Source organism: Diprion similis, chromosome 14, assembly GCF_021155765.1.
Source record: "Diprion similis isolate iyDipSimi1 chromosome 14, iyDipSimi1.1, whole genome shotgun sequence".
NCBI lineage: Eukaryota > Metazoa > Arthropoda > Insecta > Hymenoptera > Diprionidae > Diprion > Diprion similis.
The window spans coordinates 9,598,171-9,618,918 of NC_060118.1; the positions used below are offsets into that span (position 1 = coordinate 9,598,171).

At 37.3% G+C, this 20,748-nt stretch overlaps 5 protein-coding genes across 7 annotated transcripts; 4 read left to right on the forward strand and 1 right to left on the reverse strand.

Annotated features, from left to right (window-relative positions):
- The first annotated feature begins 2,116 nt into the window (after window positions 1–2,116).
- On the forward strand, window positions 2,117–4,254 carry LOC124414790 (ribonuclease H). Its single transcript, XM_046895865.1, has 7 exons — window positions 2,117–2,304; window positions 2,439–2,597; window positions 2,683–2,900; window positions 3,087–3,361; window positions 3,444–3,580; window positions 3,700–3,970; window positions 4,070–4,254. The coding sequence occupies exons 1-7, from the start codon at window positions 2,204–2,206 to the stop codon at window positions 4,157–4,159; spliced, it is 1,251 nt and encodes a 416-aa protein (XP_046751821.1). The 5' UTR covers window positions 2,117–2,203; the 3' UTR covers window positions 4,160–4,254.
- Window positions 4,255–4,881: 627 nt separating this feature from the next.
- Window positions 4,882–6,838, forward strand: LOC124414471. Its single transcript, XM_046895418.1, has 3 exons — window positions 4,882–4,890; window positions 5,038–5,235; window positions 5,976–6,838. The coding sequence occupies exons 1-3, from the start codon at window positions 4,882–4,884 to the stop codon at window positions 6,471–6,473; spliced, it is 705 nt and encodes a 234-aa protein (XP_046751374.1). The 3' UTR covers window positions 6,474–6,838.
- Window positions 6,839–8,670: 1,832 nt separating this feature from the next.
- Window positions 8,671–13,374, reverse strand: LOC124414697 (cell division cycle protein 27 homolog). 3 transcript variants are annotated; one of them, XM_046895719.1, is made up of 13 exons: window positions 13,206–13,369; window positions 12,818–12,893; window positions 12,383–12,479; window positions 11,782–12,159; window positions 11,383–11,692; window positions 11,072–11,260; window positions 10,709–10,952; window positions 10,426–10,606; window positions 10,088–10,313; window positions 9,805–9,932; window positions 9,304–9,625; window positions 9,057–9,201; window positions 8,671–8,969 (listed from the first exon to the last, which is right to left on the reverse strand). In XM_046895719.1, exons 1-13 carry the CDS (start codon window positions 13,227–13,229, stop codon window positions 8,851–8,853), a joined length of 2,439 nt encoding a protein of 812 aa, XP_046751675.1. In that variant the 5' UTR covers window positions 13,230–13,369; the 3' UTR covers window positions 8,671–8,850. The 3 variants fall into 3 exon arrangements, with proteins under 3 accessions (XP_046751675.1, XP_046751674.1, XP_046751676.1); XM_046895718.1 differs by having other exon boundaries at window positions 12,383–12,530; XM_046895720.1 differs by lacking the exon at window positions 12,383–12,479 and having other exon boundaries at window positions 13,206–13,374.
- Window positions 13,375–17,379: 4,005 nt separating this feature from the next.
- LOC124415007 (uncharacterized protein C20orf85 homolog) lies at window positions 17,380–18,466 on the forward strand. The gene is made up of 3 exons (XM_046896232.1): window positions 17,380–17,616; window positions 17,908–17,992; window positions 18,117–18,466. Exons 1-3 carry the CDS (start codon window positions 17,462–17,464, stop codon window positions 18,396–18,398), a joined length of 522 nt encoding a protein of 173 aa, XP_046752188.1. The 5' UTR covers window positions 17,380–17,461; the 3' UTR covers window positions 18,399–18,466.
- A 503-nt stretch (window positions 18,467–18,969) lies between these two features.
- LOC124415004 (leukocyte receptor cluster member 1 homolog) lies at window positions 18,970–20,505 on the forward strand. Its single transcript, XM_046896229.1, has 3 exons — window positions 18,970–19,129; window positions 19,313–19,412; window positions 19,583–20,505. Exons 1-3 carry the CDS (start codon window positions 19,107–19,109, stop codon window positions 20,396–20,398), a joined length of 939 nt encoding a protein of 312 aa, XP_046752185.1. The 5' UTR covers window positions 18,970–19,106; the 3' UTR covers window positions 20,399–20,505.
- The last annotated feature ends 243 nt before the right edge of the window (window positions 20,506–20,748 follow it).

Below are 20,748 nucleotides of genomic sequence, written 5' to 3' on the forward strand. Positions count from 1 at the left end.
ACGGATCCCAAAACGTCCACCTACCTACCCGGTCACCTATATTCGATCTACGCGATACTCCATTTTTTCCAACACACATCATTCTTCATCATTTGCGCCGTGGGCACTGTGACTTACTTTTTCGTTGATTAGCTGTAGGGAGCAAAACGTTTTTGTACCATAGTCTGCCAACTGAATTGCCATGATATTGAAATAAGTAACGATTAAAAATGACAATCGACTTATTTAGACGCGGATTCCAATAAAATTATTGGCGAATGTAGTACAACCGTGTATCGACAACCCCATTATCGTATGCATCATATAAGTGATTCCTGGCGGACTATCGGTACGTCAACCTTTTGTAAGAAGGATTAGAAACATCCTGTATTTTTCTAAGCGAACTAAATATTAGCAGTTGATCAATACTTGCTGGCTGTGAAAAAATTGAAAACGATTCAAGATGTTTAGGCAATTTGATTACGTTACGTTACGCCAGACTTTGGAATTTTATTGATCGACAATCATGTGAATACGATTAATCAATAGATGGAATATATTGAAACCTCAGGTGAATCCACCGCTTAAACGACATTATCGGTAAACTCAAAGTAGATTATTATATCGATCATAGCGAAACACAATTCGCCATCGCGAGTGCCGAGTAAGCGATGGTTACCTGTCGCGATGCTCATTCCGCTTTTAGCAACGTGTAAAATTTCTAACGTTAAGTACGCAATGGTAGAATAAATTGCAAGAAAAAAACTAAATTCGACTGAAAGTCAAGCAGCGTTGCGATCGCGAATGAGCCTATTCATGCAGCTAAAAAATGAAAGATGCGTGTAAAAATTGTCACCGCCACGCCACGTGACAGAGGAGATCCAGGGAAATACCCGTAACCCTAAACACATGCAAACTCACCACGTTGCCGAGCAATGGAGAAGTAACTCGGATGTCTCTGCTTAAATCTGGAAAGAAAGAAAAAAAGAAACTCAAATTAATTCAGCAAACTGGCTTGTAGCTGTTAAATTAATTATTACTATTGACTGCATGTTATGCAAGGACAAAAGTTCGGCTTCTGTACCACCTTGAAGTATCAAACAGTCAATAAAAAAAAGTATCTTTACCTCCTCTAGGGTGCTCCGGACTTTACATGTAGTAGTTCTGGTAGCATCTCAAGCTGAACAGTAGAACACCGCACATTTTACACTGAAAACTTTATGAAGCTATAATTTAAGAATCAGTGCCGTATTAACACTTGATTTCACACTCACTCCGACTTTATATCGTGCAGTCTGATCACTTAAATAGCGAAAACTTGCTAACAATCTAACTACGCATTAATCGAAAACCGGTGAACCGACAATAAAGAGTAACACAGACACAAAGAAAAGAGACACAAGATCACTCGAAGCTAAAGTCACGTGTCACACACCAAGCAATGAAAACCCGGCACACCAAAGTCACCTTCGATATCCGCAGGTTGTTACACTTCAATAACTCACTTTTTTTAGGCCACGCTACCGATCGTGTATTTTATTGACCGATGAGTTTGGTGGGTAAGAATTTTCAACCGTCGGTAAACGTATTAATCTTCCAGCATCGCGAAAACGAATGACGCAGCGCCTCGCACGCAGCGCGTAGTTCTCGGGAACAAGTCTGGACCAATCAGCGCTAGACGAGCTGCGCGCGGTGAATGCGCAGAAGGCGGCTGCTCGAGGCGTCCGGCGGAAAAGTTTGAATTCGCGAACAACCTTCAGCCAAATAGAATATGCGTGGCAATGAATTGAGAGTAAGAGAAAAATTGTGAACCTTGTTTTTTTTTTTTTTTTTTTTCAACATATGAACACATGATTGAAACGAATAGAATAATTTTACCTGCATCGCACCTCTGCGTCGGTACGTTAGTCAAATCGGTTCTGCAGAATGCTACTGTATCAATCTACTCAACCATGAATTAATCGCGACCAGTAAAAAGAAGATTCATCAGTGAAAAGGAGAAACCGGCTTACTCACTTATTGTTAGATATACCGGAAGTATGCCTATAGTGCTGCACTCTGGGTTAAAGTTAAATGAAGACGATTGTTGGACGATTGTAGTTCCTACGTCTATGGATTGCAGCTGATCCTTAGATCGTAGAACGGAGTTCACCCTGTTCACCGGAGAATGAATACTTTTTTTGTTTCCGAGTTGCTGAAATGATACAAGTTCACCGTTTTTCTTATGCCGAACTTGTTCGCCTCGGTCAGCAGATTGATATTCGGGACTATGGAATACTTTTACGCAGTTGCTAAGGGTCGGAATCCCGGCGTGTACAAAACCTGGTGAGGTCCTAATGGTTGTCGTATTTTTATTGAGCCCCAAAGAGAAAAAAAAAAGAACATCAAATAAACAAAAGAAGAACATTGCAATGCTATGCAGAATTCACCCTAATCATATTTATATTGCTTTGTTCAAGGGATGAGTGTAAGGCAGAAGTGAATAAATTTCCACGCCCGGTTTACAAGAAGTTTCCGTCAAAAGCAGAGGCTGAAGATTTTGTCAACAGTCGAGGGCGTCCCTTGCTTAAACCAAAGTCAACACGTGAGGCGAGCGCACTAAACAAATGGCCGAACAAGTAATTGCTATAAATTCTTTGTCTCTTGCTCAGTAAAGTGACAATTTGCTCTTATTCTTGTTTGGTCATTTTGCCACTTTTACAGACTAGAAAACAATCTGCGCTACGATCAGATGGAAAAGCGATTGAAGGACTGGGCCAAGAATACACCGTCTCTCACTCAACTCGATATTCAGACAGAGGCGTCTAGGATCGCCAATGAATTGGGAATTGAAAATTTCAACCAATCGGGAGGCTGGATCAAGTATCATCTCGAGTGTAATCCGGACATTTACAAGTCCTTGCGAATACAGAGCTCTGGCGGTAATTCTGGACTTGCGATAACATTTCAAAAAGCAATTTGGGTCACTGTTTGAATAAAATGCTTGCTGAAAACCAAATTTTGATAATATGAACACTTGGATAATTTTCTTAGCCCCAAAGAATTGAAGAAATTGCATTTTTAGTATAATGAAAATTCCGAGGGTAAAGCTTTGTAAAAATTTGCAGATAAAGAGTCGGACCAGCGGCTGAATTTGGAAAGAAAGTTATCGAGCTTGGAAAGCAGGATATCAGGCTTGTCCACATCAGGGGGCTCTCTTCCCACACGGATAAGAATATTGGAGCACACTTTGCACTCAATGCATCAGGAACTTCACGAAATTAAAAGACACTTGTCGACAGATACTCAAGGCTGTTTTGCACCAACTAATGTTAGAAAACGTAAAAAGCCAAACGACACAGAGAGCGCTCAAGACTCTGACGAGGATTCTAGAAGCAGCGAGGTTACTTGAAAAACACATTAATAACTACAAACTATGTTCCATTTACTTTAAGAAAAAAGCCAATATTGCTTGAACATTTCAGAATTCCGGGACAGAGAAAAAATTTGACATTGACACCGAAGGATACGTCAATGTTTACACAGACGGTGCCTGCAGTGGAAATGGTACAGCAAAAGCAGTTGCAGGAATTGGTGTTTGGTTCGGGGATGAGCATCCCTTGTGAGTTTGCCCACAAATGTAATATCACAAGCTGATAATTGTCCTACTAGAGATATAAATTGCCAGAAAATAGTTCCTCAGATTTTAGCGCTAACTCATGTGTTTTTTCTTCCGTACAGAAACGTGTCGCAACCTGTCGCGGATGGTTGTCGAGCGACGAACAACCTTGCAGAAATACAGGCTGTAACAGTGGCAGCTAAACAAGCAGCTAAAGCTGGAGTAAAAAAGTTGAAGATAAATACCGATTCCCAATTTCTTATATCCTGTATAACGCAGTGGATGCCCAAGTGGAAAAGAAATGGATGGAGGAAGAATAATGGTCAAAATGTTATCAACAAGGAAGAACTTATCGAAATGGAGACTGCACTACAGCCTTTAAAGATTGCATGGGTAAGACTTGATCTCTTTTGTCTATACATATATATGAATTTCCAACATTCAAGTGTTACCAGTCGATTCTCTATAAAAACTCTGATCCATTAATTTCAGAATCATGTAAACGGACACGCAGGCATTCGTGGCAACGAAATGGCAGATGCCTTGGCGAGAGCGGGCGCTGCTTCACAAAGTACGAAGTGAGAATTCTATCAGAGGGAAAAAAACGGTGCAAGGACTTGGGGACAGTGAATTTGCATCATTGATTTGAACTCATTATGGGTACTCATATTATCAATTAAAAAAAGATATCGCATACTTCATGTATATTTTTTTTTTCTTCCTCTATTCCCTACTCATTCTCCGTATCTAGCATTTCGCAACAACAAACATACGAGAACACATGTCATCGATACTCAGCGCATCGGACTTCCTTACCTAATCCTCTGTCTTTCACTTTTATCAGTGCTGCACTCTGGATGTTTTGCATTGAGATTTCATTACTACACTTTAAGGGTATGATTTTCAGCATAAGTTATCAAGCTGTCATACAGCAGTGTACATTTCAAGAGTTTTGCTCAGATCGCCTTAAAATTTTGAGAATATATTCTTGAAATGTTTAAAAATAAGATAAGACAAAAAAAAAACTTCGATTTTTCGAAAGTGTAAACCCTTACCCCCCCCTTAACTCAAGAGAACATCGTCTACAATACTTTGTTCGCAATCACTACTGCGTCTCTTTTTTTTTTTCGATACGAGCCTCCGGATTTAGGAAGCTTAACTCTTTACGAAGAGATTCCTATAGTTATATTTGAAAAAAAAACATTTTTTGCAATGAAAAAATAAACTTGAAGTATAGTTAGTCTCAGGGGTACCCGAGTACCCACTAGAGATCCCCTCCTTCGATCTTTTTTTGTGACAACTACATGCTACTTGTAAACATAAATATAGCGTAATTACTTTTTAATTATGTTTACTCAATAATGTAAATTGATTTGTAATGATTCTGTTCACATCTGAACTCAAAAAGTAATTGAAACTGGAGGTGGGTACCGAGGTATCCCGGGTGCCCATCATCGTAGGAGTCGTTGAATGCACACATATGGGTTAATGCTGTTGTTAATAAATTCACAGTCAACGCAGTATGTCGGAAGGATCCCGTAGGACCACCACCACCCTACGAGTCTGATGATCATAGTGTAATTTGCCAAGCTAACATCGACACAGCCGGCAAAGAGGATGAGCTTGTTGTCAAATGCTCCCGGTGCAATGAAGTTACCGTAAGTTTTGTCGCCATTTACTCTACATTTTGTTAAACTTCAGTTCCTGGATCCTCTAAAGAGCATTTCAACAAAATGAGAAGAAAAAATGACTAATGTTTCAACGCAACTAGGATTACATACTTTTCAAACAAAATTTTTCGATATTAAATTGTGAGTTTGAAAATTGTTCACCTTTGCAGATTGGTCGATCGCAGTTTACTGATTGTAATACTGTAAAACAAGATGTGTGAAAATATGTTTTTAAACTTCTCAATATGGCGGCGCCTCAACTGTCCATCGATTGTTCGAAACAAAACACTTGAGAATTGCAATTTTTTATCGGTCTCGTTCATTGTCAAACACGTTTAAAACCGGAAGTATACAAGCTCGTTCGAAATTTGAAATAAAGCGCGCGAACACAACGGAAACAGTGCTGTCCTCTAGCTGTGAAGAGTTTTCACCAAAGTGCAAAATGCAGTCGGCGAACCAAGAAATATACTGCCGAGTGCTGTGAAGCTTGAATAACAAAAATAATAGAATCAATTGGATTTCGAAAGATTGATTTTACTGTAATGACCTACTAATATTCAGACATCAGGCTGTCCTTGTTAAAGTCATTATCATAGATTCTGAGGGATCGGTAATTAGATATCGGTAAAAAATTTTTATAGGTTAACCGTATTAATAAAGATAAAATACTATATACTTATACATATTCTTACTTAATAACTATTTTTCTATATTCACTTGTATCACAGATACACCTTAAAAATTTCAAACGCTTCGTCTCTACAAGTTATGATAGCAATAAAAAAAGAATTCTTTTTCCCTACATTTCAGAGAAGATGAACATACCAACGTTATGGAGAGCCGTAACACGGACCTGTTACCAAATGGTGGCAAAAGTTCCGATACCACAGTACGCCAGCATCCCGTTGACACGAAGCATGCACTGCATGTTTAATAATGGATCGTTTTCGTTACTGTCTAGAACAGTTCTTGATACGACTCGATCCTCACCCTCGTCTAAGTTACTGAGTGTAAAGGAGTCGCCAATGTTGGTGCCAAGTTGCGGTATGAAGATAAAAAGACTCCTCAAACTTCGTTGCAAACATTGTTACTTCGTATGGAGAGGCGGAACACGTTATGTCATGTGCAAAGCTAAGCCAAGGCATAAACAGGCCCGTCTTATGCCACGCGAAGAAAAATCTTGGATATTATGCCAAGCAACGCAGCATCCTCAACGCGATTGGTAGAAGTTCGTCGAAACGATAGTCATAGATGTCGTCAAAGAATTCTACTTCAAAAGTCAAGATACTAGTTCTGTGCTTGAAAAATTATTGTGCAATCAAGTATAAATGAATTTATGAACAGAAATGTATTTGTTTGATCATAACTCACTGTTGCTTGAGGATTGTGAGTCGTACTCCTTTTTGTTTTCTTTCACATTTTTCCTTTCCATTTTTTCCTATAAAAGGGTCGTCGACGGCTTGTCTCTGCATTTCTGTACATATAGAATAAACGAAGGTTGATTTTATTCAACAGAGTATAGTTTTCTCAAATAACCTTCATCGCCATCCAATACACCATTGCATCGTACAAACTCCTCCGTTATAGTCGATCTGAGTAAAAGAAAAATATTTTCTGCCCACGTTTTTTTTTTTTTTTTTTTTTTTACTTTTATCAATTTACTTGTTCGATAAATAATAAAAAATCCTGATTGTAATTAAAGACTCTACTGTGTATTACTATTTTAAATACAATTGTGAAATAATGAACGTTAAAAACGACAAAGTCAGATTCAAATTTACACAATACTCATGTCAACGCAAGGGCTTATTTACATAATAGACTCGCAACTTATCCAGAAACTGTTTCAAAATATAGAAACAGAAATTGAAGATGGCTCAATTTTCGAATTACTAATCTATTGAAACTACAGTACACGAGCCCCTGATTCGATAGGAGGCTTCAAGACATAAAGTTATGTACAAATTCATGTCGTAGTTAATGGGTATTTTAATATTTATACTAGTAATATATAATTATCTTGCACACGTTACATACTTTTCAAGAAACGTTACGAAATATATGTAAATTTATCTCGTGACATGCATGTTTCTTCGACTCGTTTACAAGTAACGATGCACCGCAACGGTGACTCAGTGTACAGCACTAATCGTGCAAACTTCTCGAATTTAATGATTATTACCATTAAAATCTAATCAATTTTATTTAATATAACAATAATGATGTACTATCGATTCGACTCCAGGGAATACGTATTGTACGACAACTACCGACAGTTTCTGCTGCGTTTAATTACTTTCTATATATATATATAAATATCGTTCATTATTTTTATATTCATCTAATTTTTAAGCGGCTTAGGTATGTAGCTGCCAATCATAATTATTTTTATTATTATTATATTATTCTTCACAGAATAGAGTATTGGAGCTTATTACGCGTATATCAATATATGTATGCATACTGATCGGCCTTTTCATTTTTTGAATTGAATAATATAGACTACATAGAGGTTTACGCTTAGTACACATTATTACATTACTTATAAAATTTTATAAATATAGTAATTATCAGTATTCTAGCGATAGAGATTTGGAACAGCCCGCGGCAACTGGTGGTGGGAAAAGTACACTTTTAGCTTACCCGATAACTAACGAAAATAGTAGAAACAGGTGTTTACCGGTATTATATTGCACTCTCTAATATTTCCTTGACCCTGATTAAATCACTCGGTAATTATTATGTGTTCATACGCATAGAAACAGGTCCAAACACAGAACGTTATATTTACTAGCATGACAAAGCGAGAAGTAAGGAGCAGATTTCGATAGTATTTTTATGTAGGAAAGAAAGTATAGTGACGTAACTTTTTTATCCTTTGATAACACTGCTAACCGAAGGTATCTTCAACTGACAAATAATAATAATTGATAATTTCATAAGACGTTTTACACTGAACTCACACAATATTCTTATAATCCATTCGACAATAATGTACATAGATACATGATCGAAGCCTGATCATATTTTCAATTGTGAAGAGAAGCGTGTACTTCAACCGTGTTTTACTGTGAAAATCAGGATTATATTTTATGTATTTTTTTGGCTGATCGTAGAAACTAACAGAGATTAGAGGTGAAAGCATCTCAGGTATAATAGTTGGATTGTTGTTTTTTGAATTCCGGCAAAAGTGGTTTGTAAGTACAATTTTCTTGAAGCATAATACGGACTTTATCAGCCGCGTTATTACAAACGGGACGAATAACATTATTGGATAGTAGTAAATTGAAAATCCATGTGCTAAAAACTGTCTAAAAATTACTGTACGGAATCATCTTTTATCTTCTACACTCTTAGTTATCCCGATGAGTATAAAAATGAGAATGGTAAATATTGTCAAGGAAAAATAATAAGTCACGTAAGTTATAAACTAATATTTCATTCCATTATTTCAGATTAAATTTTTCCTCGTTTTCTATGTCTTTCTATTCCAAATGGGCACTTGCGCGCTAGCTATTACATTATTAGGTGAGGGCTGTTTATAACAAAGTATACAGGTATTTTGGCCAACAGTAACGGTAGCGGTACACCAGGTCAAAACACTCATAAGCTGTTATCACTGTCGTCGGTCTGAGGGTCAATTGTAACATTCGCTGATTGATCAACTTCCCCGCTGGCCTCTCCCTCTTGTTCCGTCGAACTGTTTTGTGCCTGTCTTTCAGCTGAAAATCGATGAAACGGTCATTTTAAATGACATCCAGCAACTGCAGCGTTTAACCAATGCCGTGAATCACCCTGATTTATCTCACCTAATTGCGTAGTAGGGTCATCGTCACCTTGGCCAGGACTCAGTATGGCCTCTTTTATCTGACTGTTGACACCTTTGGGGTCCAAATCTGTCGCCCAACTAAAGTACATTAGCGCAAGGTGCGTGTTTCCTAATTGTTTATGCACCTGTTGCAAGGGAATAAAATTTTTCGAATGTAGAAAAAAGGGAGTAAGTATCAGCCGTTCCTTTCTAGTAATTCAACACGAGAACTAATGAGTATATTTTACCTTTCCTATTGAATAGTAGACTAGAGATTCTTTGGGTACAATATTCTTCAGTTCTTCAAACTCTTTTAAAGCTTCAGCAGGTCGACCTGTGGAGAAATTTATGCTTGCCCGATGAAATTTACAAAGCGTGTTGTCAGGGTCGTTTTGGATCGCTTCATTCAATGTTTTCAATGCAAGATCAGTCTTTTTCAAAGCATGTTGTACGACCCCTATGTGACACATGATTGCCGAATTTTGTGGATTAATCTGCAACGCCCGTTTAAAATGTAGTTCGGCTAAACTGTATTGCTCCTGTTTAGAAAATATCGTCCCAAGTCCAAACCTGAGAAAAAAAGTTCCCAATCCAATCAAGTGTTTATTAGATAATAATTTGTGCTTCAAAAGAACAAAGGTTTTATATTTACATTGTGAGAATATAAATATACAGGGAAGAGAAAATTCCAGTGGGAGAAATTCCAACTAAACGGTATCCGTATCACTGAGGATTGACAAGGAACTTACCACGCGTTATAATGCCTCGGGTCAAGTCGAATAGCATTTCTAAATGCTGTGATTGCTTTGTCTAATTCTTCTGTCATAACATATTCGTGACCCAGAAGAGTGTACGCGTATGGGAAGTTGGGATCTACCTATAAACGAAAATAAAATACGTGTTAAACTATTGTCTAAACTATTTTACGCAAAGTATTACAAATAAAAAAGAAGGGAATTGAATAGCAAAGAACCGTTCTTCTTTCTCCTTCTGCTCGGAGAAAGCAAAAGACTGGAAGATTGGACGCAATACCTGTATGGCTCTTTGAAAGAACTTAATCGCTGTTTCATGTTCTGTTTGGGCCGAAAATAGATTTCCAGTGGCGCACCAAGCTGTCGGAGAATATCGATCTTCCGACACAAGCTCCTGTGCCAGGGTGGATAATTGAACTTCAGCGTGAAGATGCCATAGTACAGTACTATAAATTTCCATCATCTCGGTTCTCTGCGGCTCCAGTTGTCTAACTTGTGCGAAATAACTACGACAGAAAAGTACCAAAAGCATACATTAGCTTTTTCGAATATTTTTGGAATAAACAGATTCGGTTTTTTTTTCAAATTTCGTTCAAGGTAACAAAAAATTCGTTGTACCTCGCAGCTTTTTTGTAATCTATCATCTCGAAGTGCGCTTTTGCAAGCATGGAGAGGACCCAACCTGTGTTATAATGCTGAGCAGGTAAAACACTGAATAGTTCAATAGCTTGTGAACAATTGAATTGACTCAAATGTTGATACGCTGTGCCCAGGACCCTCAACAGTGTCATAAGTCCCTCTAAAAATAAACGTTTGGACTGATTGATGACGTGATATTTAATTATGAGAGACAATATTTTATACGGCGTTTGCCGAACATATAATCTGATACTTGACTCACCGGCACACTGTTTTTGAACAAGTAAAGCACAGTGCATCATGTTATTTTGGTTTAGTGTATTAGTGGACGATATCACTCTGTCTGAAGTGATCGTCTCACTTTTTTCCTTTTCATTTCTATTTCTCTCATTCAGTTCGTTGAAGTTTGCTTTATTTAAATTAGTCTTTGATAGTCTTGCTTTGGGTTTCCGAGAGGGTGATTTTGGTGGGGCGAATTTATTCCTATTTGGCGATTTATTATTCTCCTAAAAAATATTTGAAAAACGAATTAGTCAAAGTACAAAGTAAAGGTCACAAATTTTCAGACAATTATTTCAGATTCTAAAACCTAATCTAATGCGTTCAATCAATTCATCAGAAATACCTTGACAGAATAACTGTTACTAAAAAGTCTGGAAGATCGCCTGACGTTGGGTCCCTGTAGGGCTTGTGGAGTCGGGACTGGAGCCGTTGGTGTGACTGTAACGATGTTTGCTGTATTACTCGTGTTTCCAGACTGAGAGAACACTGGTTTACCTTGTTGCAAAGGCGTTTCTTTGCGCGACATTAGTTGCTGCAGAATTTAAGAATAATTATCTTGAGATCGATATATCACAAAAAAAGAAATAAACAAAGTATTTGCCAAAAATTATAAAAAATAATCAACTACTTTATGTGGATTCCTGTTTCACTCACTCCAACGTGTGCTTTTAAACTGCTGACTCGCTTGGCCAAGCTTTTCTGATCGTTTGCTTCGGAGAGCGTTGCATGAGGCGGTCCAATTTGTTCCGGTGTATTAGTGTCCAATGGGAGAATTCCGAAGCTGGGTGTCAAAGGGCTCATGGAGTTACTAAACATACTGCGATAACGAGGCATTTTTCCCCTAGGCGATGCCGCAGAACAATTGAATATTTGGGATGGAAACCCTGCTGGACTTTCATCAGCAGTAGCAAACAACTTTACACCAGAATTAATACCATTCCCGATATTATTCTGGGCAGGAGTGCTGCCAAAGAGTACCAAACCTTACGTTAGTCAGCATTTCAGGTGCAGATGTGTAAAAAAATCATTACATCAGACGAAAGTTCAACTCACATGTTATTAGGAATTGGTGTGGCTGGGTTGTTTGCAACCGGAGTAATGAGATCTGGTTCAGTGACATAATTAAGTATTGGAGTAGTGCCGTGGCAAGTGGCAAAACTGTCTAGTTTGTCGAGTTGGAAAGTCTTAGCGGGATCAACTTTTTCACCGACATTGCAAAGTTCCTCAAAAGAGTGCCATAAGAATGGATTCAACTTTAATGCTAATTTATGCGCCTCGCTTCCCTTCGCTGTGCGCATCATTCTATAATAAATCTTGGCTATTATCTGCAACGAGAAGCAAGCCTGGTCCCCAAACTGTGTCACTATCTCGTCTAAATTCTTCAACTGCTTGTAGTATCCACCGAATATTGCCGCTTCTGCTTCCGCATATCTACATGATAGAAAATTTTATCGTTTTACTTTTGAAAAAAAAAACAAAGATAGATTTTTAAAATTTTCCAAGTACAGAGTCACACAACTTTCAGCTGTGGATCGAAAAGTTTGACAATCAAGGTCCCATTATTTCATGGTACAAAGTTTCTGGACAATTCAATACACAATAACTGACAATAATTTGCTACAAACTAAGTACAACCAGGTTTGATATTACTAACTTCTCCAGGTCGTAGCAGCACTTTGCTAAGAGAAATCTGCACTGTGAAGAACTCGGCGCCTTATAAGTGAGCAGAGCGTGAGCCTGTCTAACACGTCCTGAACGGTAATAACACGTTGCTAATAAAAACAATGCATCTTCTGTGTCGACTGAAATGAAAATAAAATTTTCTTGTATTTACCGTCTGACAGACTAACATCGATATTTTATAATGAAGCAACTACTTATAGAAGCTATTCATGTCACTAGAACTATATTGACTGAAAATTTTCATAACAGATATAGTACATTGAATAGATAAAGTAGATTCCTTTTCGTGTAAGATAAAAATTAATTAGCAAGAGGCTATATGATTTTGGCAAAGACTATTTAGGTGACATTGAAAAGTTAACGATTTTGAACAGTGAATATATTTGGATGATTATGTATTACTTACGTTCGGCCCACAGTCTTTCCGCCAAGAATATTGCATCTCGATAAGCATAGTGATTCAAACAGTGCCATATGGCAGCCTAAAAATCGTTATAGATCGTGTAAACAATTGATATTGTCGTACGTTTTGTTGGGTGATAAAGGGAAGGAGTCAGACACAGAAATCTTAAGGCAGACTGACTAATTTCTATGAAGTTATTACTTTGACGATAACGAAGTGTCGCTGGATCATTCTACAGTCGCGATATCCATCGAAGATGACGTTTCATTTTGAAAAAATAAATCTAGCAGGTAATAAAGTCGTGTGTGCGACTGGGATGTCAAAATTACAACCAACGAAATAATCGTTGAGACACGTTAGGCACCGCATATTAATTAAGTGATAATTTTACCTGCACTGGTTCCTGTACAATCATCGTTTACACCTGTACCACGCATATAAATATGAATTTCAATCAATTCGTTTCAGTTTGAAATGTGAAAATTGTGCACTTCCTCGGCAAATTCGTATAAAAATTTTTCAAGACTCCATATTTGCTTTTGCCAGATATCCTGCACTCCTCTGAAGCTGTCTTCATATCGCATTCGCAATGCCTGTCACCTGATTCAATTCTACAAACATTCAAAAACTCACTAGCTCGCGATAAAAACCCCTATCTCGTTGTGTTCGGGGCGCTGACTCTCTCTGTGCCGTTTTTAAGGCCGTTTTCCACTTACTCCTTCATACTGTGGGTGCGTTCCGAAACTAGCTGGCAGCGCAAAAAATTCCCTAGGTCAGATACACAGCTAATCACAAAGTCGGCAGCGCAAAAGAGATAAAAGATTATTGACAGCTCTGGGAGCTTATTTCGGAATGTACCCTGTATATGCTCTAAGGTTGAATTAAACTTTTCGAAAATAAAATATTCTCTATACCAATTGGCTTATTTGATCGCTTGAGAAAGACAAGGATCGCCATTTTTTAATACTATTTACATCTGTATTTAGGTGTATTCTACATCCATGATTCTACTCGCCCAAAAGTGGTCGGAGAATTCAAATTTACGCCTGACGTTGCCTACGGCAATTTAGTAAGCATCTGATCGCGTTACGCGTAGCTTTCGTGCTGTTTTTATACGGCCGTCGGAACGGTCGAGAGTATCTTCCGAACGCCGCGCCGCGTTAGTCACTCGCGAGCAGCCGGAGCGAAATCATGTGCTCTAAGTATTAGTCCGAAATTCAGACCGCGTTGTTTAGGCTGTGTCATGTTGTTCTATCAGTGTATTTCCACCATACTCATCTGTGAATAATACACCAGGAGCAGCGTGTAGCCTGCAAAAAAATCTAGTGACTGAAATAAAGACATCTAGCGAAAGCCGAATGATCGTATTGGTATGTGTTGTGATCGGAATGAAGTTACGCGATTTAACAATCTCTGAGAACAAAGTGAAAACCAAACCAACCACTACATTAAATAAACTAAAAAGGTGATTTTTTAATACAGTATTGTTATTGATCGTAAATTATTTTACCTGCTTGCTGATTTTGTGCCTTCATTCAATACTTGTGCTTATTTCATTCGTTATCCACTATTATTAATTTCTAAACTTCATTTTTTAATACATCAGAAAGCACTAAAATATTAAGCAAAACATTGTTCTCGCACGGACAGTTTGCATTGATATGAAATCTGGTCTAACTATTGTATTGTGTGAGTAATATTCTGCTGTATTCTTATTGCAGTGTAAAAAGTGCGTCGCTTCACCAATAAACCTGAGGTGCTACGAAAATTACTACATGTAAAAGTGTGGATCAGCCCAGAAGAGGTAACAGTACTTATTTTAATTATTGTTTGACAATTCAAGGTGGTACATTTAAAACCGGAATTTCGTTCTCGCGTAACATGCAGTGAATAAATATGAAAGTAGACAACAGTAATAATCAATTTGGAAACTGAAACGCAAGTTTGCTAAATTAATTTGAGTCTTCTTTCTTGTTTTTCACAGATTTGAGCAGAGACGTCCGAGTAATTTCTCCATTGCTCGGCAACATTGGTGAGTTCGCACGTGTTTAGGTTACGGGTATTTCCCTGGTATTCCTCTGTCACGTGGCGTGGCGGTAACAATTGTTACACAATCTTCGATTTCCTAGCTGCATTCATAGGCTCATTCACGATCGCAACGATGTTTGAATTTCAGGCAAATAAATTTTTTTTTTTGCAATTTAATTCACCGCAGCTTACTTAAAGTTTAAAATTTTGCACGTTGCTAAAGTGGAATGAGCATCGCGACAGGTACCCATCACTTACTCGGCATTCGCGAGATCGAATCGTATTTCGCTACGCTATGTAATAATCTACGTTCGAATTTACCAATAACGTCGTTTAAGTAGTGGGTTCACCTGAGGTTTGCACGTATTCAATTATTCAAATTATTGTTTAATAGATGAATTTTGAGGTCTGGCATAACGTAACGTAATCAAATTGCACCTTATATTATATATCATTTTCAATATTTTAACAGCCAACAAGTATTGATCAACTGCAGGCTTAGCTCGCTTAGAAAAATCCTAATTGGTATACAGGATGTTTTTAATCATTTTACAAAAGGTTGATGTACCGATAGTCTGCCAGCATTTACTAAAATAGTACATACAGTATTAGGCTTGGTGGAATCAACCGCGGTACTGTATTCCGAATAGGCAGACTATGATACAAAAACATTTTGCTCCCAACAGGTAACCAACGAAAATGTAAGTCAGTGCCCACGGCGCAAATGATGAAGAATGATGTGTGTTGGAAAAAATGGAGAATCGTTTAGATCGAATATAGGTAATCGGTTAGGCAGGTGGACGTCCTGGGATCCGTCGCGGGGATTATGCATGTGTGTGTGAATCTGTCTGTTCCGTTGGGTGGTTCCGTTGGTAAACAAGTAAGGGTAGGAAGGTCGTGATGTACCGTGATGATACTAACTTTTGTAATCCACAGCATCAAACGATCACAAAAATCTTTCTCCTCAAAGACTCCGTACACGAGTCTCTGGACCATTTGTAACCATTTGCATATCTATGATGTTGATCATCCCACTTCTTGTCACTCTGCAACCATTTTTCAGTCGTTATTCAATTCAATTATTCAGATATTACCGATCATTATTCCATTCAATTGATCTCTGTGATCGTTTGAATGGGCAAAACGCATCTCTGAACCATCTATCGCTTTCCGTGGTACGCTAGATGGGGATAGATGCTGAGCTCGAAGACTTCGCGTCGAAGAGGACCGCCGACCGTCACGCCACACAATAATGCATGCCCTCCAACCTCCCTCCCGGATTCGATTTGTAATCTGAGAACAACAATCCGCATTGCACTGTGTCTGAGTAAAAAAGATTCAGATGTGGATTGGGTTTCTACAGACTTTTTGAGACAAGTTCTAGATATTACAAATTTTTGACAGTTTAATCGGTCGCGCCTTATTGAGAGTTGGACGCACCTTTTTACGTATAAGTTAATAACAGGAATCGGATTCATCTTTTGTGAGTCGATTTTGCAAAAAGTATATAAAAAAAGGTACGCACTCTCGATGTGCTGATCTTTCAGCTCTTCAATAAATTTGATTACGAATACTGAAGTTTTCAAGTTCGACGACGCCTTTTTGCGCGTGGACTTGATACTTTTCAGTTTTGAGAGAGAGCGTAGCATTTGAAATACGCGGTCAACTCAACGCGCAGGGTCAAAAATCTCGGTAGTGTGTAGTGATAGTTGAGAATCTTGGCGTAAGTATTTATGAAATATATCTGATGTATACAGAAATAATCGTTTAACTAATTGTATTATTTTCTGTTTCAGGGTAACGAACCAATTTTTCAACGACTGCACTCAGAACTATAGAAAGTTCAGTCGAAAACTATATTCACAATAATAACTAGATACAGTAAAAGATGTCGATTCAAAAAATTCAGAATGTTTTTTTTCATCAATAGAATTAATTATCAAAGCAACGAATATTGAAGCGAATTCTATTTTGGACTCGACTTATTTTTTGTCAGGGTATTGCGGGACTTGCGTCATTGTACTTACCGTACCTTTATCTGCTTCAGCTAATCAAACCTTTGCCTGTTTCAGCTAATCAAACTTTTTGTCTGTTTCAGCTAATCAAACCTTCGTCTATTTCAGTTAATCAAACCTTCGTCTATTTCAGTTAATCAAACCTTTGTTTCAGCTAATCAAACCTCTTACCTGTTTGAGATAATCTCATTTTTTGGCTTTCAAACATCTTCTTCACCAGCTTCACCCTTTGCAGTCGATATAGTAACATCGTTGAATCGTAAAGTTTGAAAAAGTATTACTTGAAATTGGTTCAATTTCAACTGTCTATTCAGCACAGCATTCCCAGTTTCCCAATTTTTTTCTTGAACTTATTGTATTATAAAAATCCGTTTTTTCAAGTTTAACCGCGCATTCTTTATGTAAACTTGATACTTCGAGGTTCTGAGCACAAGCCATTCAGCGTCGTGTGGCTGACACGCGTCACGCACAGACATTGATCAAACAATTATCAAGTCCGAAAGAACGGCTCCCAGCTACCGTTTGGGTCGACTCATGTTATCTGCAATCAACACGGTGCTCGGATCAAAAGTTGTTACAATAAAACAAGATATTTGCATACCAAATGAGCACGTCTTCCGTGACAAACGATAAAGAACAAAAAATAGAAACTCATTCAAAACAGCCTACTAAAAATGACAAAAAGAACGACGTTCAAATTTTGTACGTTCGCGATACGGGTGATCCGTCTAAAAGACCCATTGTACAAGATGGAATACAGTAAGAAATTCACTCCCAACTTCGCTTTTGAATCTATATTTTAGAAAATTGTTAAAACAATTATCTAACAAATATTTATACCCGCTTCATTTCTAGATTACTTAACTGAATCTACTGTTCATTGCTTTTTCAATTTTTTCAAACAATCATTACATTCACATACATAAAAAGAAAGGCCACTTATATAATAACTTGCATTTTATAATATTGATTGATTTATTAGAATCAAGTAAAAATCACAAAAGAAATGTTTTTCTCACATTATGCACATAATTTTATAACTCTCGACAGAAAGGAAGTGATCCGTCAAGAACGCAAATCACAAATCAGTTGGAATAAGAAATACGACTATTTGAGTGGGGAAAATTTTCAACGGGTGATTATCGAATTATTGTTACTTGCAATGTAATTATGAATAAAATAGTGTGTAAAAACGGTCGTACTGATCAAGACAATACATAATACGTGTATGCTATAAATGTTTTCCTTATACGCCGCAGATACTTGCCGAGGAAGCTGTTAAGGCCGGGCTTCCAGAGGATACATTCGTAAAACGCGAAAAAAATGATGCATCAATAACTAAACGTTTTATGCATAAGTTGGCGGCTTCGCCACCAATTCCAAAGACCAGTACAGGCGTTGTTGGATGGCGATCTTCGCAGCAAGAGTATTGCTTGGAATTTCACGGACCCATGTATATTTCTCCAAAACGAACAATCAGCCCACCACCGGAACCCGATGCCGTTCCAATAACTCATCAACGACGCATATTTCTTGGATGATTACTAAGCGATCACACGATTTTTTTCTACAAATTCCTTAAAATTTTAACATGTACATGTAATTCAACGTCTTTTCTTCACTTCGTGCGAATTCTTAATTCATCTACCTAACTCTGCAAAATTTGTAAATTCTATTTGCAAAATGCTATACAAATATACTTTGATAGATCTTTCGAATTTTCCTGCAAATCTTTCCTATTTTTTCTTAGACGACATTATTTCTTCTTATAAATTTTTTTCACGAATTTCTGTAATTTTATGTCAATTTCTACGTCAACAAAAATTTCTTCAATCCTCTAAGATTCGAACATTCTAATTATTTTCGAGAGTGATCTGAGATGTATTTTTTTTTTTTTCTCTCTTTTTTATGTAGATAGGATAATCATTAAACCCATACGTAAATTCAATGTCGATAATTTAGCTGAATAATTTTTCTCAGTAATGTGATTTAGAAATTGTTGCAGCATTAACTTTCTTTTTTTTAAAATTAATCGATACAAATATCTGTATTCGAATTCCGAACGTAACCGGAAGTCAAAGATTTGAACAAAGAGGCAGACGCAGGCGTTGCGAAACACACTGCTATTTACTTTTGTGAAATGTCAGATTAAATTTTTCCAACCTTTTCAAAAAGAATATCAATACACGCGTTGTCGATTTCGCTCCTGGCAGGCATACAATTGTTATAATTCTTTAAATCTAGTCACTATGAATATCTTACCCAAAAAACGGTGAGTGACAAAATTGATTGAAAAAATTTGTTGTTTTTAGGTTATACGTATGATCGGACACTTCATGAAATAGCTTTCATGTCAAATGATTATTTATGTTAAAAGTCTTCAATCCATCAAAATTAGGTACTTCTTCATAATGTTCGTATTTCCATCATTTTTTATTTTCTTTTCATTCTATAGATGGCACGTTCGCACCAAAGAGAACATTGCAAGGGTACGTCGAGACGAAGCTAAAGCTGCCGAAGAAGAAAAGGCTATAAAAGCCCGGGTCCAAAAAGCCGTAAGAACTCGTTTTGCACTAATATAGTCAATGTTTACGATAAGAAGATTAGGCAAATATTTAACAAATCCTTTGTCTTGCATCTTTTGCATTTCTAAATACCTAAGAACGTGATTTCTTTTTAAGTAAACAATAACTTATCGGCAACTGTTTATATATCATTTTCTCAGGAAACTGAAGCTAGGACTAATTTTCTCAGAGACCAAGCACGGCGGAGGTACGACGGTCGTCAAGTTGCAGATGCAAAGGATGAAGGCACTGGGCAAGCAACAACGTCAGAAGCCCCCTTAGAGCACGTCAATTTTTTCGCTGACATTGAAGGTGGCAAAACTGATTACAGTAAACCAAATGCTGATCATGAAATTGAGAAAAAGGAGGAACAGGAAAAGTACGAAAAACAAATCGGGTATTTGACTTATTTGGGACAAGATACAAATGAAGCTACTGGAAACAAAAGCTGGTACAATGAACTCCCAAAAAGGCTTATCGAAACTGAAAAATACGAGGAGGCAGGGATAAAAAATAAACTCCTAAACGACCCAATAAACGATATCAGGAAATACATGAAGATAATAGGCTCAACACTGCCGTCTACATCGTCACCAAATTTGAAGAAAGAAAAATTAAAAACTACAGAATCTGTGAAAAGAAAACGGGATTCCAGTGACTCGGAGTCTTGTACTAGAGACAATGATCGCAAGAGATACAAAAAACACAAGAGAAAGAAATCAAAAAAACATAAGAGGTTGAAAACTGAAGAGCCTACCCCTACGCCTACTATAGATTTAGAAAAATTGAGAGCAGAGAGATTAAGACGGGAAAATGCTGAAAAATTAAAGACTAAGATGCTGTTAGCTAAATTGAACGGAGACCCAATCGAACCCGCAGTGAAGGAAGTCCCAAAACCTGTTATACAACAGAAATATAATTCGCAATTTAATCCGGAAATAGCTAGGCAAAATGCTGAAAGAACACATAGGCGGTGAAACTGTAGCTAATATTTTCCCATTATATAGGTACATGTTACAAAAATCGCCTGATTTTTGTGTATAATTTCTAAATATTCTACTCTCTCAAGTCGAATATACAATGCAATAAAAATTTATTTGTTATAAACAACAGATACTCTTTCTCTATTTTTGGATCGTATCCAAGATCCTGTAATTTTCTGATACCAATTAAACATCTTCGAATTGATTAATAATATAATAATAAGATGTGAAATTTTGAATTTGTTTTTTACTTGTCATTCGCGTGTTCGTACTTACTCGAAGTTCACGTTCAAATTATATTTTACATTAATAACGTGTAGAACGGATCACTAGGAATTATCAGG

Bases quoted from the DNA above. Each gene is read 5' to 3' on its own strand.
- LOC124414790 (XM_046895865.1), top strand. From the start codon at position 2,204: ATGCCGAACTTGTTCGCCTCGGTCAGCAGATTGATATTCGGGACTATG. The intron at 2,901-3,086 runs GTAATTCTGGAC...AAAAATTTGCAG, and splicing joins GCGAATACAGAGCTCTGGCG to ATAAAGAGTCGGACCAGCGG. The intron at 3,362-3,443 runs GTTACTTGAAAA...TGAACATTTCAG, and splicing joins AGGATTCTAGAAGCAGCGAG to AATTCCGGGACAGAGAAAAA.
- LOC124414471 (XM_046895418.1), top strand. The intron at 5,236-5,975 runs GTAAGTTTTGTC...CTTGTATCACAG, and splicing joins CCCGGTGCAATGAAGTTACC to ATACACCTTAAAAATTTCAA.
- LOC124414697 (XM_046895718.1), bottom strand. From the start codon at position 13,229: ATGATTGTACAGGAACCAGTGCAG. The intron at 12,894-13,205 runs GTAAAATTATCA...AACGATTTTTAG, and splicing joins TTGTACAGGAACCAGTGCAG to GCTGCCATATGGCACTGTTT. The intron at 10,314-10,425 runs GTACAACGAATT...TTTCTGTCGTAG, and splicing joins GATTACAAAAAAGCTGCGAG to TTATTTCGCACAAGTTAGAC.
- LOC124415007 (XM_046896232.1), top strand. From the start codon at position 17,462: ATGAGCACGTCTTCCGTGACAAACGATAAAGAACAAAAAATAGAAACT. The intron at 17,617-17,907 runs GTAAGAAATTCA...AACTCTCGACAG, and splicing joins ATTGTACAAGATGGAATACA to AAAGGAAGTGATCCGTCAAG. The intron at 17,993-18,116 runs GTGATTATCGAA...TATACGCCGCAG, and splicing joins GTGGGGAAAATTTTCAACGG to ATACTTGCCGAGGAAGCTGT.
- LOC124415004 (XM_046896229.1), top strand. From the start codon at position 19,107: ATGAATATCTTACCCAAAAAACG. The intron at 19,130-19,312 runs GTGAGTGACAAA...TTCATTCTATAG, and splicing joins AATATCTTACCCAAAAAACG to ATGGCACGTTCGCACCAAAG. The intron at 19,413-19,582 runs GTAAGAACTCGT...TCATTTTCTCAG, and splicing joins AAGCCCGGGTCCAAAAAGCC to GAAACTGAAGCTAGGACTAA.